This window comes from Podarcis tiliguerta (assembly GCF_965153285.1).
Source record: "Podarcis tiliguerta genome assembly, chromosome: 8".
Classification (NCBI taxonomy): domain Eukaryota; kingdom Metazoa; phylum Chordata; class Lepidosauria; order Squamata; family Lacertidae; genus Podarcis; species Podarcis tiliguerta.
In genome coordinates, this window is record NC_139541.1 from 79,365,447 (window position 1) to 79,389,725 (window position 24,279).

Below are 24,279 nucleotides of genomic sequence, written 5' to 3' on the forward strand. Positions count from 1 at the left end.
GCTCTTCCCTGTAATCGCTCAAAGTTCTTCTCACAGCCACTTCCACATTCGTTAGGCTGAGAGATATACTGGCTCAAGGGCACCCAGTGAGTTTAGTGGGCAAGCAGGGATATGGAAGTAGGTTTCTGCAGTCCAGCATTCCACAAGCCCTGCCACACTAACTCTCAAGAGCTTTACAATGAAAATCCACACAAAGCTTTTATCTACCGTTCATTCACATTCTCTCTCACACACTTCATATATATAGGTTTTGACCTATAAAGCCTTAAATGGCTCAGGACCGCAATACCTCAAGGACTGCCTCTTTCCATATGAACCTACCCGAACCCTGAGATCATCTTCTGAGGCCCCACCTCCGCGTGCCTCCTCCGTGAGAGGTCGAGAGGGTGGCAAAACAAGAAAGGGGCCTTCTCTGCAGTGGCTCCCTGTCTGTGGAATGCTCTCCCCAGAGAAGTTTGCCTGGCGCCTTCATTATACACCTTTAGGTGCCTGACAAAAACATTCCTTTTTAACCAGGTCTTTGGGTGATCTGATTTACATCGTATGCCCTTTTAAAATGTGGGGTTTTTTGAGGGGGGCTATTGAGGTGTTGTTTTTATTTTTATTAGGTATTTTGTGGTTTTATATTTTGATTTTATTCTGTGAACCACACAGAGACCCCCGGATATAGGGCAGTATATAAATTCAATGAAGAAGAGGAAGAGGGAAAGGAAAAGGATGTCTGTCTCTTGGGGCTGTGTATGGCAGTCTCTTCTAGCCCCTGGCAGTTCCAGGATCATCTTCCAGAGGAGATGCAGGTGGACTCAGTGGCTGGTGGAAAGCAAAGATGGCAACTCACAGAAATAGCCCAACAGTTTATTGCTATCTTGTTTATAAACAGCTACTCCTACTGTTTAAATTCATGCTAGTGTTAGAGCAAATAGGTACAGTGGTGCCCCGCAAGACGAATGCCTCGCAAGACGGAAAACCCGCTAGACGAAAGGGTTTTCCCCTTTTTGGAGGTGCTTCCCAAAATGAATTTGCTATGGGCTTGCTTCGCAAGACGAAAATGTCTTGCGATTCCTGGGGTTTTTTCCCCCCTCCCCCCCTTTTCCCCAAGCCCCTAAGCCGCTTAACAGCTGTTCGCTAAGCCGCTTAACAGCTGATCTAAGCCGCTTATCAGCTGATCTAAGCCACTAATAGCCTTTTAGCAGCTAATCCGCTAATCCCTTAAGCCTTTAATAGCCGCTAATAGCCTTTTAGCAGCTAATCCGCTAATCCCTTAAGCCTTTAATAGCCGCTAATAGCCGCTAAACCGCTAATAGCGCTGATCCGCTAATGGGCTTGCTTCGCAAGACAAAAAAAACCGCAAGACGAAGAGACTCGCGGAACGGATTCTTTTCGTCTTGCGAGGCACCACTGTAGTTAAACTCTCTCTCTCTCTACTTCAACCACTGAGCTCTCCTGTCACACAGAGGAGGGAGAAAGGTTGTTTTCTGCTGCTCCAGAGAATCGGACACGGAGCAATGGATCCAAACTACAAGAAAGAAGATTCCACCTAAACATTAGGAAGAACTTCCTGGCAGTAAGAGCTGTTCGACAGTGGAATTTGCTGCCAAGGAGTGTGGTGGAGTCTCCTTCTTTGGAGGTCTTTAAGCAGAGGCTTGACAACCATATGACAGGAGTGCTCTGATGGTGTTTCCTGCTTGGCAGGGGGTTGGACTCGATGGCCCTTGTGGTCTCTTCCAACTCTATGATTCTATGATTCTAAGAGCTAATTGATCCTTTACCTGGAAATATTCCTGCTAATTTTCTTCTCAAGAAATGGGATACAAACAAACATGAACTGTCCCTAAAGGACCCTTTCCCCTCTCTGAATCAGGCTAACATTAAAACCCAAGGGAAAAGATGCAGAAGGAAAAACACACACAAGATTATGCATTATTTTCTGCTCAATGAACTGCAGGGCAGGTCAACTAACAAATTTATGTTTCAGAGGAGACATCCTAGCCAATAGGTGTAAATTTAAAATGTGTTCTAATCAGATCAAGTATTACTTGTACACTAAAGAAAAAGCAGGTTGTAGATATTAGAAATGTCAAAGTTGAAAAATGTATAAATCACATTTGAGTGGACCAGCTGCAAGGCTGATATTGCACCAAGTTTGAGACATTCTTGCTATTCAGTCTTACTCAGATGTAGACAGTGCAGAAATCTACAAGCTACACATAAATTTGGAATTATTCAATTTCAACACTGTTTTAAATTAAAATCAACTACAAATGAGGCCACCAGTGACATGGAAGAACACCATTTTGGTGCCATTATTCACAACATATTCATCATACTCTTATTAAACATGGTTAAGTAGAACATTTAATTGCTGGATGGTGATCACCCCTCAGCCGTGGTCAGAATCAGGAATGATGAAGCCAAGTTAATTATTACTGTGGCTTGTACACCTCGGAAATTTGGAACATTATGCTCACATTTTACATTGCCAGTTTTTAATGAAATAACTATGGGGTACTGGTGTTTAACTTAACCATGTTTTCATCCAACACTGTTAGGTAACATCCACCATTGTTGAAGTAAATCCTTTGAAATGCAATGTCCAAAAATTAAATAAAGAGCAACCCTGAGGGATCACTCCAAGGATCTCTCTAGATCAGCATCCTGTTTCACACAGAGGCCAAGCAAATGTCTGCTTAATTGCTAAAGGCAACCAACACAGTATTTGGCTACATAACGTATTTGGCTAAAATAAATTCTGGATTTTTACTGTTTCGTTTTTTGGTAAACTGCTTTCAGCTTTGTTCTTGTTTTTTTAACAACCAAGCAGTGTAAAAAATTTATGAATCAAACAAATGAACATGCTGACCTGGCATATTTCGGCTTCCTATATTTCCTAAATCATCAAGCTATCAGTTGTCAAATTGCTTCAGACAGTGATCCAAGTCCACGACAATCCCAAGTACCCATGAAGGTCCAAGGCATCTATGGAAATAGCATTCCTGTTGCCCCAAACATTCCAGATAATCAATGGATGCTCAAAGCACACATTTGGAGCTCACACCGTATGTCATTTCTATGTGAAATGGCAGTCAGCCCTTTTGACTGAGGCCTCTCCCCAGAGCATGCATATGCAGAAGGCAGTTTGTGTAGGCAGTCTTTCCCATCACCTCTTCCCTGTGATGATAATAATGATAATAATGATAATAATGATAATGATAATGATAATAATAATAATAATAATAATAATAATAAATTAATTATACCCCGTCCTCTCCAGCCAAGACCGGGCTCAGGGCAGCTAACAACCAATAATAAAAACAAATTGATTAAAATACAATTTAAAAGATTAAGGTACAACATTAAAACATTAGGGTGCAATCTCTTCATAGGAGGAGAAAGGAAAAAGAAAGAGGGGGAGGGAATCAAACTGATTCCAAGCCAAAGGGCCAGGTGGAACAGCTCTGTCTTACAGGCCCTGCGGAAAGAAATCAGATCCCGCAGGGCCCTGGTCTCATGAGGCAGAGCGTTCCACCAGGCCGGAAGCCAGTGTTGAAAAGGCCCTGGCTCTGGTTGAGGCTAATCTAACTTCCTTAGGGCCCGGGACCTTAGGGTATTGCTATATATGGACCTTAAGGTCCTCCGTCGGGCATACCAGGAGAGGCGGTCCCGTAGGTACGAGGGTCCTAGGCCGTGAAGGGCTTTAAAGGTCAAAACCAGCACCTTAAATCTGACCCTTTACTCCACTGGGAGCCAATGCAGCTGGAAAAGCACTGGGTGAATATGCTCCCATGGCAGGGACCCCGTGAGGAGCCTCGCTGCAGCATTCTGCACCCGCTGGAGTTTCTGGGTCAGCTTCAAGGGCAGCCCCGTGTAGAGCGAATTACAGTAGTCAAGCCTGTAATGCTTGCCTGATGCAGTTTTGTGCAGGGCTCTTCTGCCCGATTTCAGGCAATTTCCCCACTGCACTGCCGTTCCATGGAGCATAGCCTATGCTGTTCAGGAACCCCCACCCCGGGGGGGGGGACATTTGGGGGGGGGCTTGGGGGGGCAAAAACCTGGTTGTGCAAACTTCCTTCTGCCTATACAATGATTGGGTATAAACGATTATCTTGTTTTCTTCAACAGACTCTTGTGTGATTAGCTTTGAGTTTATGTTTACTAATTTGTAATTTCACATTGAAAAATAGGAGATACACATATAGATGTACACACACATATGGGGGGGGTTGGGCTGAGACTGAAAAAACAGGTTCAGACACTAGTTCTTAGTTACAACATTTAGCAGGTGATGGAGCAGAATCTAAGCCTTCTTGAGCTAAGCCAGGCTTCCTCAACCTCAGCCCTCCAGATGTTTTTGGCCTACAACTCCCATGATTCCTAGCTAGCAGGACCAGTGGTCGGGGATGATGGGAATTGTAGTCTCAAGACATCTGGAGGGCCGAGGTTGAGGAAGCCTGATCTAAGCCTTTGTTGTCTCAGTGACGGCAGTTATTGACTGGAAGGAGGAGGCTTTCTCACATAAAATTACTCACATAATCAGCAAACAACCAGAATCACGGTTGTTTGGACCACCTTGTCAGTTTCAATATGAAAAGGATCCACTTTCAAGTTCTACATGTTATAAATTAAAACTTAACAAAAAAAAAAAAAAAAAAGAGCTAGGAGGCTTTATCCAAGAAAGAAGTAGACCAAAATAATTTAGGAAAGGAAGAGTACTGGCCCAGAACAGACAAAATAGGGTCATCTTCAAATCACAGTTCACAAAGGTATCACCAGGAACTCCCCCCTCCCATGGTTTGCTTTAACCATGGTTTAGCATTACACCAGCTTAGGATAAACATGGCTACAGATAACAAAGACTGCTCTAAGAACCATAGCTTGCAAGCCCAATTCACACCATTGTTTTGAGGACAATCCTGGTTAGCTTCAATTGTGTCTCTGCCAAAACCAACATAACAATAACAATAATTGAATGACAGAAGGGAACAACATAACATAACAATAATCGAATGACAGAAGGGAGACTGTAATTTCCCTGTGAGGGGGAGAAGGGAGATGGCACATGAGCTTACAGAATTGCAAGCCACATTTTTAGTAGTCCCAAGCCATTCATTTTCTTATCCCTAGGCTTGGCACTACAAATAAGACCTATTTTTAGCTGTTTTTAATAGTTTCCCACTCTACAGGTAGAGATTGCCTTGAAATACACCTTACTGTTTTCTTTGTTTAACCCAGCCAAAATTGACCATGTTGGGTAATGGCCATTACATTAAGTAGCACTAAATGGAGCCAACAGCAAGCTTAATTCATTTCCAACACACACCAAGGAAACACTAACAGTCTGCAATATTACTTACTATTTCATCCATTTACAAGATGGGGTGGATGAAGATTAATCCTGGCTTAAGAACTAAAACAGATTCTGGCTACATTAAACTAGAGTGAGACTAGAGATGCTGAATTGGCACGGGGAAATCATTTGTCAACAGTCCTGGTGGAACATCTGGACTGTACATCAGGGAAGAGGCCATAGATCAATAGTGAAGGACACGCTCTGCTTGCAGAAGATCCCCACATCTCCAATTAAAATGTCTCATACAGGGGAAACTAAGGAGGGCCGCTGCTAGATAACATGCACAATAAGTGCCCAAGTTTCCTATTTTCTGCTTTTAAATCCACTTAAAGCAAGCAATCAACTCGACTAAAACAGAACTTCTACCTACAGTGGTACCTTGGGTTACATACGCTTCAGGTTACAGACTCCGCTAACCCAGAAATAGTACCTCAGGTTAAGAACTTTGCTTCAGGATGAGGCCAGAAATTGTGCTCCAGCAGCGTGGCAGTAGCAGGAAACCCTATTAGCTAAAGTGGTGCTTCAGGTTAAGAACAGTTTCAGGTTAAGAACAGACCTCCGGAACGAATTAAGTACTTAACCCGAGGTACCACTGTATTACAAGGATCAGGTACAACATCTGTAGGGTTTCCTCAAGACTGATTTTGAGGTGTCATGAAACTTACTACTTAACCTTTGAGCAGAGACAGGTGAGAGTCTTCCACCCACCCAACTCTTTCCCCAAAGTGAAGCACTTTGGGTTGGATCAAAGACAAGTGAAGCTGTTTCACCCAAAGTCCATTTTCACGAACTGTTTTCCAAGCCCCTGAGAATGGAGATGCCATTCACTGATTTGTGCACAAGAGTACGTCTTGGAAAAACTACCTCCAGGAGGGGGCTCTTCCATCCTCAAGGATCTCATGCAGTGAGTGGGCTTTATCTCCCTCCACCACCATGGGCGTGTGGGTGTGCAGGCAGCCTTTTAATATCATCTTATTGCTATCATTGGAGAAAGGCAACCAGAAAGACTGGGTGGAGTGCAAACAACAACCCACTGCTTTTCAGCCTCCTGCTCCAAGGCCTTCAATTCCAGGTTGCTATTTGCCCCTGTGCTTTGAGCTATTATGGGTCTACAATGTGGGTGGTCAGAGAAGAATCTGGGAGCTTCTAGTACTAACCTCTCCTTTGAAGTGAGCATTACACCAAACCCCTTTTTGGGCCTGAATCTGAAGGACTTCCCCAGTTATCTCTAGAAGCAAGAGATTCATCAACTACAGTGGTACCTTGGGTTACATACACTTCAGGTTACATACGCTTCAGGTTACAGACTCCACTAACCCAGAAATATTACCTCGGGTTAAGAACTTTGCTTCAGGATGAGAACAGAAATCGTGCAGCGGCGGTGCAGCGGCAGCAAGAGGCCCCATTAACTAAAATGGTGCTTCAGGTTAAGAACAGTTTCAGGTTAAGAACAGAATGAATTAAGTTCTTAACCCGAGGTACCACTGTACTGACTTCCTTCCTTTCCTAAAGTTCCTGCAGAAATCTCTTAAAGAATCCAGGCTACACATGAGCTTGCAAAGTTACCATGATGTTATAATTCAGCCTCTTCCTTGCCCATCCATTAGGCTGGTGTGATTGCTGGCCAAAGCAAATGTTACACAGCAGCCTGGGCACCTCTGGGCAACCTCTAGGAATATCCCAGTTTAAAAACAATCTTTCTTGGACAGCTGGAGTTAGTTATTTGAACACGGCCAAAGAAATAGCTCAATTACTCTAACCAGTTACTGCTTGAACAGACTCTTGGAATCAGAGCAATGCACAATAAATTCTGGTCAAATAGGCCCCAGACAGAAATCTCAAAACACACACTCAAATACAGAACTAATTTTCCAGCTGAAAGCCTTACACAGGTATTTAGCCTAACAAGTGGGACATTCAACAAAATGTTTCAGTGTAGAACACTCCTGTTAAGGATTTAAGCCACTCAGCCATACCATTTTCCAGTAGAGTTGGTGGCATGCCCTTCTCAGCACCCCCAGATCTTCCATCTCCCCCAACTGTTAGCATTTCATACCCATTTAGCACCCCCAATCCATTGAGTGTTTTTATGCAAACCTCAGGTTCTGTCTTGTCGAGACCCCTCCCCATCACGTGTGGTTATTGCTACAAGGATTCACTTGAGTTCAATAAGAATATATAGGATTGCTATGACCATAAAACAATCTAATTCAAAATGGGCCTTGATAACCCTTGGACAGTGAACCAATTATTTGTCTTCACTTGAAAGTCTTCATCTATAGCCTAAATTATGCTGTCCGGTTACTTATCTGCCTACTCATGCACATTCTTTCAGCTGGTGGCGGTGGAAATGGAAACCATCTGCTCAGTTCCCTCCTTCCATTTCCTATCAACTGTCCAAAACCATGTTTGCAGAAGTCTGATAGTGCTATTTTTGTGACTGGGCTTTTCTGTTTGTCTTTTGAGACCTGCACTTTTCATTATGGAAGTCACAGGGCCAATACTTTGCTGGTATACAGCCGGGTTGCCAAACTTTGTGCCAGTGGAAGCATTTGGAATTTCGCGAAAGTCCTGTAACTGCTAGGCACAAAATGGCTTGGGGTGGGGGGACATGACCAAATGGTTACCACAAATAAAAGCAGGAAAAGAGGCAGGACAAAAGGCGGCTGCGGACATATCCCACCCCCTAAAGCAAGCCGTCAGTGTGGGAAAAGACACCGACATCAGCCACTACCACCCTTACTCACAGTGATAGAGTTATTTACATTTCTCCTCTGTTCAGAATGGATGGAAGGGCAGGGATTCAATCCTGCCATCCAATGCAATGTGGGCCTGTTTAATGGGGCATGTTCAATGTAGGAGAGGCTGAGCCAGTTCAAGTAAGAACTGAGCAAGGGGGGGAACCTGTTTCTGGCGCATTGTGTATTTTGGAGGGGATATTTATTGAGACCTTTTGCAAGTGCCATGGCAGGTACTGGAAGCCACGGAGCATTGGCGGCTACTGCTCTAAAGGTAACCCAGGTCACGAAGAAGACCTCACTAAGTGGTATAGAAAGTTGCTTATCCTCAAATGCATGCTACTGTGATAATAAATTTTAATATTCCCAGGCATTTTAGTTTTCCAAATATAAATTTTTAAAATGGTCCTTTTTTGGCTGTTTCTCTCCCTTACTATCATACTTTAATAGGTCTTTATTATTTTATATACAGTATTGATAATCACCTTGAGTTTTATATATTTTTTAAAAGGCAGGATAGAAATAGTAAAGGTAAAGGGGCCCCTGACGACTCTGGGATTGCGGCGCTCATCTCGCTTTATTGGCCGAGGGAGCTGGTGTACAGCTTCTGGTTCATGTGGCCAGCATGACTAAGCTGCTTCTGGCGAACCAGAGCAGCGCACGGAAACGCCGTTTACCTTCTCGCCAGAGTGGTACCTATTTATCTACTTGCACTTTGACGTGCTTTCGAACTGCTAGGATAGCAGGAGCTGAGACCAAGCAACGGGGGCTCACTCCGTCGCGGGGATTCAAACCGCCGACCTTCTGATCGGCAAGTCCGAGGCTGTGTGGTTTAACCCACAGCGCCAACACTAAAAATAAATAAAGTTTTAGACATATGAGATAGTGCAACACGCTTGTAATACACTGATTAAAGGGGTTTATAGTGTTAAGGAGTGGTGCAGATTTTCTTCTAGGGAAGACAGATCAGGGGCAGACTAGCCAAGCTTAGCAAAATAGTCACTCCCCAGTGAAAAAACAATTCTTCGCTCAGGATTTTTTTGACATGTGATTGTCAATACATTTACATTGATCTGTGACATATCTGAAGACATGCCTGTTCGTCCAAGGAGAGTCTACTATTATTATTAATAATAGTTACTGTGTTTGTTTGGTGTGTTTTTTTACTGATTTTACTGCATTTATTGTGCTTTATTATTATTGTGAACTGCTTTGGTATTTCTCTCTGTAAATGAAAAGCAGCAGAGAAATGTTCTAATAAATAAAAGGCAACCGCTCAAAAGAGAGAGAAGCTGTTATGTGCAGAATGCTTTCTGCAGCAGACACAAGAAGTCAAATATGCATTCAACATTAAGTCAAATGTGCTCAGTGAAGCTTCACAGAACCAATCAGCCACACAAATTTCATCAGTGGGGGGGGGGGAAAGCCCACCAAATGCTACACTGTGCCCGCCACTATAGTGTCAGCAGTTGGCGTGAGTAGCAGGAAAAGGGCTTGCCACTGTCCTGGAAGTTGAAGGCAGTGTCAAAACACTGTTGTCTAAAGGAGGTGTAGCAGCCAGGAGAGTAAGGATTGGGGTGCTGATCAGGTGGGAAAGACCTCTGTGACTGGTCACATGGTCAGAAGAATACCAGGGAGCTCCCACCACCATACAAAGGAGACCAAGTATGGGGACATGGGGGGGGTGACATTAAGAACAGAAGGAAGACCTTTGTTGTTGAATCAACTCCTGCTAGAAATTGGACAGATTTGTTGCATTTTTTGACATCAATTGAGATCTGACTTTCCAAATATTTATATGCTTTGTCAAACTGACTTTCATTCTTGTGTTTTGTGTAAATTCGTTTTCTGTTTTGCTGTTAGCGACTCCGCGTTTCCCTCGAGGACGAAATGTGGGATATGGGCAATAAATCTGACCCTCAAAGCGGAACCTGCCTACACATTTTCACCACCGCTACCTCATCACAAAACACTTAAAAGGGGTGCCTGGGGTTTGTAGAATGAAGTTGAGATTCCTATAATTCTTTTTTAAAACCTCTTGAGAACAGCATAAAGACATTCTTAAGCTATTAGGTAATAAAGTACCTGTCCCAGCACCTTCCACAGAGCTTTCCACGTACACACAGCTGTTCAAGTATCAAACTCTGCAGCTGTGGATCTACAGGGTCCAACCAGAGTTTCACAAGCATTATATTACACTCATTCATGATGTACTGAAACAAGAACACAGTCCCCAAAATCTTAGCTACTTATGTCAAGACCAGACCCCTACTTATTCCAACTTGCCTGATGCAAGCTAAGGAAAAGCAACAGCATATAGTTGGAACCCAGGAGCTTCTTTCTTTCTTTCTTCTGAGAAGCAGACAGCTTCTCACAGCCATAGCAAACTGCATTAGAAATTTTGCTTCAAAAACAGTAAGGTGCTTTGCCATGTGGCACAGACGACTGATGTTCAGAGACAGAAGTCAAAAGTCCTCTAGACACATGAAACTGATCGCACAGCTGTTTGGATATGGGCTCATGTGTGTTGCTGGGAAGCACCCTAAGAGATACTGAAGTTCGTGATTAGGGATAATACAGTGGCACCTTCGGTTGTGAACAGGAACCGTTCCGGAGCTTGTCGGATCCCAGGGAATTCACAAACGGAGGTGCCTGTTCTGCGCATGCGGTAAAACACTTCTGCGCATGTGCGGTGAAACCTGAAGGATACGCAACCAGGGGTGTGCGTATCCAGAGGTACCACTGTACTCTCAAATTACTATACTGTTTTTAGAATACAGTACATGTTGATAATGTTAGCACCGTAACTGAGTATTGCAGATAAACAGAGAAAAGGATGCTGGTTTAGAAAAAGCAGGAATTGCCAAGCAGCATAAAATTATTCTTCAATGCAGTCTTCTGGCATTCAAAACTTAAGGCAGCACCAAGTCTGTGTGTATGAACCAAATGGCCCACACGAATTCAGTCCAAATCTTTTGATGCAACATTCTGAATGTGTGGTAATATATTAAAAGTAAATTTCTAAATTGTTTTCTGTATTTCAAGCAAAGTTATTACCTGCTTAGCATTTGTTACCAAGAGATGTTTTGCAAGGTTCTCTATCTTAAGATGGGTGGGGTACCCTTTACAGCAGAGGGCTGCATTCCCTTCCAGCGACCACATTCTCAGAGTGGGGGCACTAAGGCAAACTAGTGGAGAAGTGAGTGTAAGGTTTATCATGGTGCAGCAGGCTACTTTCTATACCCACACCTCTATTCTCCATCCAGAAAAGCAAGAGGCATTAATGGTTCGCATTTGCATATAACATTATAGCTAGGTAAAAACGCTGAAGGAGAGTTTGAAGCAAGGCTGGTGATGGATGTGACCGGGGGGAAAGTCCCCGGGGACAGAGGCCTGGAGGTCCACATATGACCCATACACACACACCCCGGCCTGAGGTAGAACTGAAAAAGCATCCAAATGAACCACAGGCTGCCTCATCCACAGTTTAGATGCATTCTGAACAGGAGCACATGCACAACCATCAAGTTTATAAACGTCACTTCTGACTATCTAAACCCAAGTAACAAATGAAAGTTAGTATTAAGGGTATAAAGCAAGAAGGAACATTGGACTAAGTGAGGATAGGAGACATACTTTGCTCCTGTAGGAATCCAGGTTTAGATGAATGGGCGGGAAGGAAGAGAGCTTTCAACGTAACTTTCCCCTCATATAGCAGGCATTCATAAATTCCCTGGAGGCGGGAGGAGAATTACAAAAACCTGTTCCAGGTCAGTTCATTTGGAAGTTGGGGGGGGGGGGGTGCTTCCAGACCAGAATCTGCTCAAATATGCCATGCTATTTACAAAAAAAATTTAAAAAATAGATGAGGGTAATTCTGGTTCATATGGAAGCATCTTAAATACACAAGGTTTGTAGAACTGTATTTGCAGGGATGTGCAACCTACGGCCCTCCGGATGTTTCTGGACTACAACTCCCACCATCCCCGATTACTGGCTATGCTGGCTGGGCTGATGGGAGCCGTAGTACAGAAACATCTGGAGGGGTGCAATTTGTGCACCCCTGGCTTATCCAAACATAAATTCCAGTCTACAGAAAATGGTGGTTACAAATGTAAAGAAAGGAGGAAAATCTTGCAGTGACTCAGGCTAAATTTGTGACCTGTCATTCAGTTATTAAATTTCAAGGAAAACCTGTTAGTGAGAAAACAGGAAGTTAGGACTGTGATCCAATTTCAAAACCGTTGCTTCCTTGGGACCTTAGATTTTATGTCCAGCAATACTTTACCACTGGGGACCAGTAGCCATTCTTGATTACTCTCTCCATTCAGAACTTTTTCTTAGCCCTGCTACATGCCACAAGGCAGCTAACCATGTCTGAGAATAAATCAAGTTTCCCAGAGAATAAATTGGGTTCAGAGGCTCCGCTGCCAATCTGCTTTCTAAAGGTCTATCGATCTGCAGGGAGAAATGCTTTTCAAAAGAGAAACTTCCACAGGTATAGAAAATTAAAAGTGATAAATTCATGTGCTCACTCAAAAGCCTTCAGCTGTTTTACCAAATCAGTGTGGCCAAGAAAAAGGCATCTCAACTACCAATATATAAAATTTTAAAAGCCCAACTTTTCAGCCACAACAGAAAATAACAGAGGATAAAATGAGAACTAGAAACGACACACACAATCTGATATAAAGCAGCCATTTATCTGCAACTTCAGGTTTTAACTTCCACTGTGAAATGCCTGTTACTGGTGGGAAGAGATGCTCTGTATCTTTTGCCAGTGACATCTTGATGGACTGAAGCCTGCACATTAAAATAAATGATTCTATGTGCTGTAATGCTGCCCTAACAAGAATGACTGCTGATGCTTCATCCCCACAAAAACTTCTAGGTTATTAGTCATGATCAAGAATATCAGCAACTTTGCTTGTAGCTTGGTGGGTTAACAAAGCAGAACTCCAACCACTGAGGAATGAACTGTTTCAACAAGTGACCACATGAAGCCACAAGCGAATGCCACTCATACCACAATGTGAAACCACAGCCAAGACCCCTCCTTATAAGGAGGAAGTGGGGGACCCAGGCTGGAAGGCTAAGGGAGCAGTTTAGTCCACACAGTAGCTAACAAGACTCTTCTCATTTTTGCTGTGATGGAGAGGGCAGATCTTTCACTTAAAAAGTATACTTTTGCAGTTTTAGCCCCAAGGTTCACAGAGCATTCATCCTAGGGGGACACACATATGCAAGGATTTCTTTTAAGGCTCCAAGATCAACCTGGAAAATAATTAAATATTAAAACAGTCCACAGATGTTATCCAATTTCACCTACCATTGCTTCCAGGTATAAAAATAATCCATATTCTGTTTGAACTTCCACAGTCAGGCACATTATGTCAATTATTGATGCAGCAAAGAGGTGAGCTGATGAGGAGCGACGTTTGGAAGACTATCACTTAGATGAGGTAGGTTTGTAAACTAGTGAATTAGGTTTAAGCCATCACTGAAAACTAGGATTCCACTGGACTCATGATACCGGTTCAATAAGCTTACGTATTATTGATATCATAATTTATGCTCCTCCAAGGAACTTAGGGCAACATATTCATTTCTCTCCACCCACCTACCAATCTCTTTACTATAACCATTTGAAGTAGGTTAAGTAGAGTTCGTGACTAGCCCAAGGTCTCCCAGTGAGTTTCATGGCTGAAAAGGAAACTGAAGCTAGGCTCCCTGATGCAAACCCAACATTTTAACCGCTGTGCCATTTAGTTTAGTGGTTTTCACTCTGTGTTCTGGATAACTCTAAGGCTTCATACTGTCTTATTAGGGTTTTCTCAGGTGGAAAATCAGCAATGGTAGACAGGATTCCCTGAAAAGCAGCTTGTGCATCACTGCTGATCTTCTCTCTACAACATGTAGCTGTAGGAGAATATGAGGTGTGTTCTGGATCACATTCATGCACAATGATGGCAAAACCCCACTGGAACAAAAAGCAAGCCCAGATAATGGCCTAGAATCCCCTGCAAAAGCAAACAAATTGATCTGAAGGATTCCCTTAGTACAGGGGTTTTCAACCAGTGTGCAATGGCATCCTGGGATGCCTTGAATGATGACCAGGGGTGCCACGGGCAACACTGGCCTCTGTCCCTTCCCTCCCTCCTCCGTTGCCCTCTCACATCTCTGTCTTCCGAAGGTTTGCACAGCTGTTTGTTGGAGCAGCCCTGGCTATAAGCTCCCCAGGCAAATGCTGCCTCTGGGGCTGGTTGCCAGGAGGAAGCAGCCTCGGAGGAAGCAAGCAAGCGGGCAAGGGAGCCAGTCCACTTGCCCTTGCTGTTGAGAATAGATAGACAAGTCCCAAGCCCCTGTGGGGCAGGGTGAGGAGGCACCTCTTCTTGGGGCATGGCGGGGGTTTAGCTCAGAGACCAGGGGCAGGAGCAGCAGCTGTGCAGAGGACTACCTATGAGAGGGGAGAGGAGAGGAGGCTGAGCGAACACTCCACAAGGGAGGGTGTTCAAAAAAGGGTGAGAAACTGCCAGCTCTGCAGACAAGGGGTGACATAATTGGGCTTCTGAGCCCTACAGGGGTGCCGCAGAAAGAATGTAGTTGGTCAAGGGAGCCGTGGACTCAAAAAGGTTGAAAACCTCTGCCCTAGTATAAAAAAAAAACTGCCCTGGCAACAAAAATGAAAGTGTCTGAAGGTGTACAATTAAAAACATGCAATAGCTAATTATGTGACCAAGCAGCAAGGTTAGAATATAGGTGTGTCATCTTTCCTGCCACAAAACCCCAGGTATGTACACAACACTACCTTGGCAAGCCACATGAAAGCTTTCGTGGTGGAGGCCAATCTGGATGGCTTTGGAGTCAGCCAGAAGACAATGATTATCTTGATTGGACCATTGCATAAACTTACCCACCCACCTGCAAGTGGGTGCCCTGTTGCAGCATCAACCTAAAGCGTCTAATTTTAGAACTTCCTTTTCTTCACAGATCCTGTCTTGGCGTAGGAGGCTGGCTTGTTTGTGGCCAGAGGGTGGGGGCCTTGAAGCCAAAGTTCTATGATGCTTTCCTTAGGCAAGCCACTGTTCTTTGTCTCTCACACACACCCATCTGAAAGATTATCCTGGCCTAACTCTCAGGATTAGAATGAGATAATAAAGTGAAGCACTATGAAATGCAATATTAAATGCTTCGTATTATTACTAGTACTTTTGAATTCTGGTGCTGGAGGAGACTCTTGAGAGTCCCATGGACTGCAAGAAGATCACACCTCTCCATTCTGAAGGAAAACAGCCCTGAGTGCTCACTGGAAGGACAGATCCTGAAGCTGAGGCTCCAGTACTTTGGCCACCTCATGAGAAGAGAAGACTTCCTGGAAAAGACCCTGATGTTGGGAAAGATGGAGGGCACAGGAGAAGGGGACGACAGAGGACAAGATGGTGGGACAGTGTTCTCGAAGCTACCAGCGTGAGTTTGACCAAACTGCGGGAGGGAGTGGAAGACAGGAGTGACTGGCGTGCTCTGGTCCAGGGGGTCACGAAGAGTCGGACACGACTAAACAACAACAAATTACTAGTACAGATCCATGGACCTGGACTATGAGCCTTGTTTGCTCCCTGCTCCTGGGCTTGTCAGGAAAATCCCAGGCACACAGAAGCCTGTGCTTCTTCAAATTTTATGTTGACAACAAGGAATCTGAAATATTTGTTCAGCCAAGCACAAGGGTGGTGCCAAGCAATCTGAAACTCACTTCCTCAAATAAGAAGAATTCAGGTCATTTTCTCCATACCCCACTCTAATCCAGTTGTCTTTCAGCCTTGGATGAGGTTCTGATAATGCAAACTTTCAAAGGTGGGTCTCTATTTCTACACAGCCAGGATTAAAGGAGAATATTGCAGCACTTGGAAGTCTGCATTGGGAGAGAGAGAACAGTGGTGCTATCCACAGGGTATTTCACCCCGCTGGGACTATACGGCAGCACTAAAAAAAAAATCGTGTTCTCATAGCTATTTATACAGTACTGTCTGAATACATTACCACTAAATATGTTAAAAGCAGCTGAAGGGAACAGCTTTACATGCAATGCAGAATCATCTTTCTGATCTCACAAGACACCCTCCCTTCCCCAAAATGCAGGAAGCAGTGAAGAGGTAGACTGCTGTAGTGTCTGAGAGCTAGTGTCTGATGTTGGGCCAGTATGGTCTTGGGGTGGCCAGCATTTCATGGCCATTGCAAGACCAAATGAGAATGCCTGTTACCAGCCTTGTGAGACTGGGACTTAGGAGATGCTATAAAAGGCCTTGTCCCACACCATACAGTCTCTGTTTGGAGGCTGGGTAGGAACACTTCAATGCTGTTCAAGCTGCCTGTGAATAGGCATGCTTTTCACCTTCTCTGGGTGAAAATCATGTTACGTATGGTGCAGTTCATACTTCTTCCGATTCAAAGGACCAGTGTGACAGCTGGCACATGGGACAAAAAAGAAGGGCCCAGAAATCCCTGCCTTTGTAAATAAAGAACATAAGAACTTCTCCAGGGAGGGAGAGATGTCTGTATTTGGCTAATGGGCAAAGCAACAGAGCAGGGCTGGTCCGTTGATCTGTGCAACTGGTGGACGGTACCTGCTTGCAGCTTAACTCCACTCTCTGCACTCCTGCATGAGAACTTTACTGGCTTTTAAAGTCTCAAGCACAGCACCCAAGAAGCATATAAGTGATGAGACAGCCAGGCTAGTAGCATATGTGCAGAGAGTATGAGTTCCCCAGCCCCTTTCTCTCCCCAAACTTCTACAAATATTCACAACTGAACTTTTATATACAGTGGTGCCTCGCAAGACGAAATTAATTCGTTCTGCGAGTTTTTTTGTCTTGTGAATTTTTCGTCTTGCGAAGCATGGGTTCCCATAGGAAATGCATTGACGGTTTCCCATAGGAATGCATTGACGGTTTTAAGAAAAAGGCGCAAGACGTTTTTGTCTTGCGAAGCCAGCCCATAGGGAAATTCGTCTTGCGAAGCAACTCAAAAAACAAAAAACTCTTTCGTCTTGCAAGTTTTTCGTCTTGCGAGGCATTCGTCTTGCGAGGTACCACTGTATTTAGTAATGATTGATAGGACTGAAGCTGCCTGGTACAGAGTCAGACAACTGGTCCATCCAGCTTAGTACTGTCTACACTGTGTGGCAGTGGCTCTCCAAGGTTTCATACAAGGGACTTTCTCATCCCTACTTGACGCTACTAGAGACTGAATGCAAGGCAGATGCTCTGCCACTGAACCATGGCCCTTTAAATCCATTATCAATCTCTTCATTTTCACCACAAAGCAGTCAGTTACACCAGCGGGACAGAAACCCACAAACATGGCAACTGCAAAGCATTTTTAGTCAATGGTGAATTTAGTAGCAATATGGGTAAATCCTTCTGGTTTTTTAAAGAAATTATATTTTAGCTTAGGACATGTTTCCTAAGTTTTCTTTGTGACTGCTGAAGACCAGTAAGAGCACATCCTCTTAACACCGCCTAAGAACCAAGATCAACAGCATGAAAGCTTGGTAGCCTGTCCAAATTCATAGGGAAACTCTCTTCAGATGCAGATTTGTTTGCTACAGCCTTTCCTCAGCTGATTTATGAAAACGAAATGCTAGGACCTCTCTGGTTGGGTGTTGAGGTTAGGATATGGTATAATGAAGCTTACTTGTTTCACTCTAATGATGCACTGTTATCTATTCTGAGAATCCAAGGCAAGGAATTATAAACCCCCTTATTTTGTTCTGTTATCTTTGGCTATTAAAGGATTCAGTCAGGCACAAGCAAAGCAGAAATGCCTCTGGCCAATTAGGAACTCCTGACTTAGTTTTTAGTATGCAAACATATTCATTATCACAATTATGCAGAAGGGAACACAGTCTACAATTCCAAACAACCACACAATTACCCCAGTGACTCTGAAAGCCTGAGAAATGGAGGAAGCAAAAAAACTAGAGATATACCCTATGTTAACAAGGGTGCTAATTCAGGACAGAAATCCCAAAGTATGTCTGGTATCTCTGATTGTGCAAACAAGCTCCAGGGCCCAAAACAAAACATTTGGAGAACTCATGTTCCATGATTCATGCCCTTTTCCCAGGATACTCCATTCTATTCCTCACCTTTCCTCCCCACACCACCCCAATTTTATGTTTTTTCTCCAAGTCAGCCCCAACATTTTTTGTATTTCTGCAAACCTTGGGGCTCCCCCAAAATTTCCTGAGTCCTTCCTCACAATGATCCATACACTCTGAGAACCAAGTTCACTAGGAGTATATGAGATTTCCATTAATAGGTATATCAGGTCTTTGGTATAACTCATATTAGCATGAACAGTACCACAAATCAGCACTTTACTAATTTCATCTGACTCGACTTCTGGGAAGTTGGCATTGTTAAAAAACACTAAAGATGTTTATACACAGGACAGGTTTTCCACTCAGATGAATCATCTGCAGCTCAACCCTAAGGCACGAGAACTTTCAATAAAGCTGCAGTGTTCATTTCAGGTAGAGAAATCACATGGCAGATTCTTTGTGTAGTGAAATCTTGAGTAAGAATAAATGTGTCTTGTAGTCAAGGCTTTCCAGTCATTGCTCTGAAGTTGCACCTAACAGGACAGGTGCATCTTGGACTCTGCCCAAGCGCTGCTCCTATCTGCAGCAACATGAGCTGTTTGCAAAGGCAAAAGGAAAGTCTATTCTCTCATTAGGATAGTAAAGAGCAGAATGCACCCATTTCACTCTGCAGTGACTTATTTCCAAGTACAGTGGTGCCCCGCAAGACGAATGCCTCGCAAGACGGAAAACCCGCTAGACGAAAGGGTTTTCCGTTTTTCAATGAGCTTCGCAGGACAAATTTCTCTATGGGCTTGCTTCGCAAGACGAAAATATCTTGCGATTTTTTTTCCGCTCCCCACCCCCTTTTTCTAAGGCACTAAGCTGCTAATAGCCTTTTAGCAGCTAATCCGCTAATCCCTTAAGCCTTTAATAGCCGCTAATAGCCGCTAAACCGCTAATAGCGCTATTCCGCTAATAGGGTTGCTTCGAAGAGACTCGCGGAACGGATTCTTTTCGTCTTGCGAGGCACCACTGTACCCTAAAACCAAATCATAATGCTTTCGTACGTATACACTATTTCAAATTATTGAAAGGGGCTAAATAATCAAATGATGGGAGTGAAAATAAATATTAGGAGTGAAATACTGCATTCACATTATTAGTACGGGAAGCAAAATGGAGCTACCAAAACTGCGCCATCAACTTCCATGATATAGGAATTTTACAGACACAGCAAGAAACTGAAGGCCCTTAAAGCTTTCTCCACTTGCGGAACTGCAAAAGGCAGCTGCTCTCTGCTTTAGCTAAAATGTTCTGATAGTACAACAGAGTAACAGCAGCCCTTCATTGTGGGAAAGGATTCATCTTGTCAGAGCCATGCAGAAGCATCAAATAGGAATGCTTTACACCTGATAAATACCACTACAGGCAATTTCAAGTTACTTCTAACATTTGACATTTTATTATGTTTTTATATTCTGCTGGAAGCCACCCAGATTGTCTGCGGAAACCCAGCCAGATGGGCGGGGTATAAGAAATAAAATAAAATAATTATTACTACTACTGCTAAACTTTCTGGTACCTACTCAGGAGGGAGGAGGATATCTCATGAAGGCATGATAATTTAAATATAGACGGTATAACAGGAAATAAAATAAAACAGCATGCAATTCATCTATAGACTGCTCAAGCATAAACGACATTAAGTTAAAAGCCTCCAAAGCACAGCAGGCATATCCTTCAAATACTGTTGAAACAATAAACTGTTTCACTTCTCTGCAGATGCTAATCTGTTTGTAGAACATTCCCTTTCAATTCTTTAAAACCAATACAGATAAGAGAAAATGATGTTTAGAAAGTGTTTAGTATAAACAATGTTTGGAGTTTATTTTTGTTCTTAAAAGCAATCATTTGCCGCCGCCACATTTTTCTATGAAATCCATTGCTGGCTCATTTTACCCAGAATTCAATGCACAACCGAAGTGACATTTTACCAATGATCTTCAATGAAGTTTGGCCAAAGGTACACAAGCTACACTGCTAAATTAAGGTACATGCAAGAGCTTTCATAGCTACTAAGTAAGTTTCCCACCTTTGCCCACACACCCGCAAAATGCAAATGGAGCCATATACCCTTTCTGAACCGACCAAGGGGCCTTTGTAGATGAGAAGTGGCATTAAAATAAACTAACAACATCATCTCTTGCTACAAAAATCTTACCTGTTGCTTCAATGTATTCAATGCATCTCTCAATAAAAATGGGAATGGGCTTCTCTGGTGTCACTACAGTGGACAAAGGCACCCCGAAATAGTTGCTCTCCCATGTAGCCTTTGTGATAGATGGCCGAGGCTTAGGCTTTGGTTTCTGTAGAGAAGAATTTACCAGAGTTAATATTGTTGGAAACATACATTATAAATAATGAAGCAATGGATTTAATGAGGCTTTACCTAAATAGCCAAAAGGTCAATAATATAAGAAACTGGGGCGATAAAAGACACAATTTAACTTGTTAGTCAAAAACAAGCTGTACTTCTCATTATACATATGCGCTCAATTTGCTATAAAGCTATGGTTGCTATTGCTACGTAAGTAGAATGTGAGTTCATACAACTATATATAATACTTTAAAAATAAAAAGGAAACATTTAAAAATAAAGCTTAGAAGGAAACATTTTTAAACTACTTGGAATGATACCACCTGCCACAGCAAATGCTACACAGTAATAAAAATAATTTGAACACCAGATACCTTTTACACCTGACTAGCAGAGAGTGAAATCGCAGCAAATACAAAATCCAACAAGGAAACTTTCTGAACCTCCTCTTCCAAACTAGAATGCTATGGTGCAAGCTACATTTTGTTCACTTACAAAAAATGCTGTGAAGCCAACAGGTATTTTCTTCCCACAGTGGATAAAGAACAGCAAACAAATAAGGATTGTTTCTGTCTAAACCAGTCCTATTCTCAAGCAACCATGTGCCAAGAACAGCTAAGAGCAACAGGCAAGGAAGGCACAAAGCGTCAGGTCAAGTGACATATTTATTCTAAGTCAGTGATTCACAAACTCTATCCGGGTGAGCCTTTGAGTAAAAATGTGTGATGGGGGGAGAGTATGGCTCCATGGAAGTTTACTTGGAGCACCAAGGAAAAGCTTCTACTTCAAAAGCAGGAAAAACAATCCACAAGCAGCAAACAGAAAAACAGAATGACCTGCTTAGGGAGAGATGGAAGGGCAAATGTATCTTCTCAATATATGGCTGAACTTCCCCTACGGAAGGAGTGGCTAGCGTGGTGCCTTCTAGACTCTCCTCAGGTCCAGCTAGCATGGCCAATGATCAGGAACAATGGGAGTTGTAATCCAGCAACATTTAATTGGCTATTCCCTGCTAGCTAGAACCTCAGACACTAGAACAAGAGCCATCCCGCAGGTCTATGGTCCTTTCCAGGCTGCAAAATTATTTTGTTTCATTTTTCACGAGACTATTTATCTACCCTTCATCAAATTCATTTTATCAAATAAAATTCAATTAACAGCAGAAAGACAAACGTTACTTCAAAAACTATAGCAGTCAAAGTATTTAATTTTTAGATACTAGTACTGTAGGGCTTGCAAAAGTGTTAAATGTCAGAATTATTATTATTATTATTATTACTCCGCCCATCTGGCTGTGTTTCCCCAGCCACTCTGGGCGGCTTCCAACAAAACACTAAAATACAATAACCTATTAAACATTAAAAGCTTCCCTAAACAGGGCTGCCTTCAGAACGTTTTAGAATCCTTGGTTAGTGGAGTACCTGAATTTCTCCCTGCCATAGTTTGCTCTTACTCTCTCACTTGTGCATTCCCTTTCTACCAAAAGTCTGGAAAAAGTCATAATTCCATTCAGGTATTAGATGTGGGTGGGAGGCAAGTTTCCCTATATTTTCAATTCCCATTTTTCTGCATTACACTTAAGGTACATGGTACCTAAAGTCTCAGCTGGATTCCTCATTTGTTTTCCTAGGTGGATTTCCATGGCTAATTTTCCTTTAAGACCTGTGCTCCAGAAAACTGCAGCAGCTCTCTTTTCCTGTAGCTATGACCTATGGTGACACAACAGATATTACTATTACACCACTCTGCAGCAGAGATGGAAAGTAGGCAAGCAGAGTCATTCTGCTGGCTTTGCTAGATCAGCAACTTTTGGCTCTTTCTGTGAACCACGCCCCACTCAGCCAAGATGCCTTGCAAGCTGCAAAGCATCCCTGAATGGCAAGGATTGTAAAGTGAGATGTGCCCTACACTTCAGTGTGTATGTGTGTGTTTTGAATTACGCGCCTCTGTGCCAGCACAGGGTGTGGGACGTTCCCAAAGCTGTTTCCTTTCCAAATTTTAATTTGAAATTGCCTCCCCCCCCCTTGTCCCACACAATCCATTTTCCTTTTATGTATTGTCTTTTTATCATAAGCCTGAAGACAGGGTGTGTGTTTTTCTTAGTAAGTCTCCCTAGGAGCATTTTTCAGCAAAAAAGCAAGGTTGGAATACTTCTGATTTAAAAAAATCACTTTTTTGTGCTGTTTCGCTATTGCGAGTAGACATAAGAGCGAGCAGATTCACACATGACATGGGAGATTGCATGCAGGAGAGTTACTTACTGCATTTTTCCGTGTAGAAGACTAGGGTTTTTTTCACCAAAAAATTAGGTTTAAAATTAGGGCTCCTCTTATACATGGGTAGTGCTGAGGGGTGTTTTCTAAATTTGGAGTCCCCAAAAAAATGGGGCATCTTACACATGGGGGTGTCTTATACACAGAAAAATACGTTATTTCATTTATCTGCCACTTTTTACAATAAAAAAAATTCAAAGTGACATGACAATAAAATTACAATGCATAAAAACAATTAAAAAGAAAAACTTGGAAGCCATGACAACACAATAAACAGAAACTGATCATCCAGAAACCACACTAAAACTACCCACACTAAAAGATGTGCGCCACCAACATTAAGAAATGAACAAAAAAATATAACAATGGACAAGGAGGGCACCAGGCACAGTGGCGGAGAGCAAGCGGGGCGGGGCTGGCGTGCATCCTGGGGGCGGGGCACACTTCCTGGGGGCGGGGCACACCACCCGCAGAGGCGTGGCGCGCTGCCTGCAGGGGCGTAGCGCCCATCATGGGGGGCACGCCGTCTGCAAGGGGGGTAGCCGTGATGGCAACCTAACTGGGATTCTGCTGCCGGGGGCGGTGTGCTCCCTGCGCACTCCTCTTCCTCCGCCAGTGACCAGGCAAATCATCTTAAGAAAAGCATTGGGGGAGGCACACCACCACAAAGGCCTGTCTTTTTGGCCATCCTCCACTCCTCTTTTGGGTGGGGAACACGAGAGAAAGGCCTCTCATGAAGACTGCAGAGTCCTGGTTGGTTCATATGAGGAGAGGCAGCCCATGAGCTATTGTAGTCCCGAGCTGTGCCGGGCTTTCAAGATCAAAACCAGCACTTTGAACTGAGCCCAAAATCTAATCCATAGTCAACACAGTTGGGTTAAACTCCCCATGCTGAAGCCTCAATCCAAATCCCCCACTTCTAGTAAAGGAAAAAACATACAACAATGTTGGTAGATCCTGCTATGGCTGCCATGTGTAGTTTGGTCATTATTTGCATTAAAAAAACAAAACTAAAAGGAGGAGTTAGGAGTCAGAGTACTCCCTCATGAATTAGCTCTGGAATGTGCCTAAGGATGGTACAGTGGTACCACAGGTTAAGTACTTAATTCGTTCTGGAGGTCCGTTCTTAACCTGAAACTGTTCTTAACCTGAAGCACCACTTTAGCTAATGGGGCCTCCTGCTGCTGCTGCGCTGCCGGAGCATGATTTCTGTTCTCATCCTGAAGCAAAGTTCTTAACCTGAAGCACTATTTCTGGGTTAGCGGAGCCTGTAACCTGAAGCGTATGTAACCTGAGGTACCACTGTATTGCTATTTGGGTTCTGGGACATCACATGAAAGCCATGCAGTGTAATTTGAGTAGCCTTGATAGCAATATTTTAAAAAAATATTTTGCATTATCTATCAATGTCAGGTTATCAGATAATTTTTTTTAAAAAAGAGGTTTCTTTAAAATTCACTTTA

The 24,279-nt window shown here is 43.2% G+C and overlaps 1 protein-coding gene across 1 annotated transcript in view; it reads right to left on the reverse strand.

Moving 5' to 3' along the window:
* ARHGAP35 (Rho GTPase activating protein 35) overlaps nucleotides 1-24,279 on the reverse strand; it is a 90,813-nt gene that overhangs the window by 22,219 nt on the left and 44,315 nt on the right. The window contains exon 3 of the mRNA XM_083454716.1: nucleotides 20,388-20,532. Coding sequence (XP_083310842.1) covers nucleotides 20,388-20,532 — 145 coding nt within the window. The remainder of the gene's footprint in view (nucleotides 1-20,387; nucleotides 20,533-24,279) is intronic.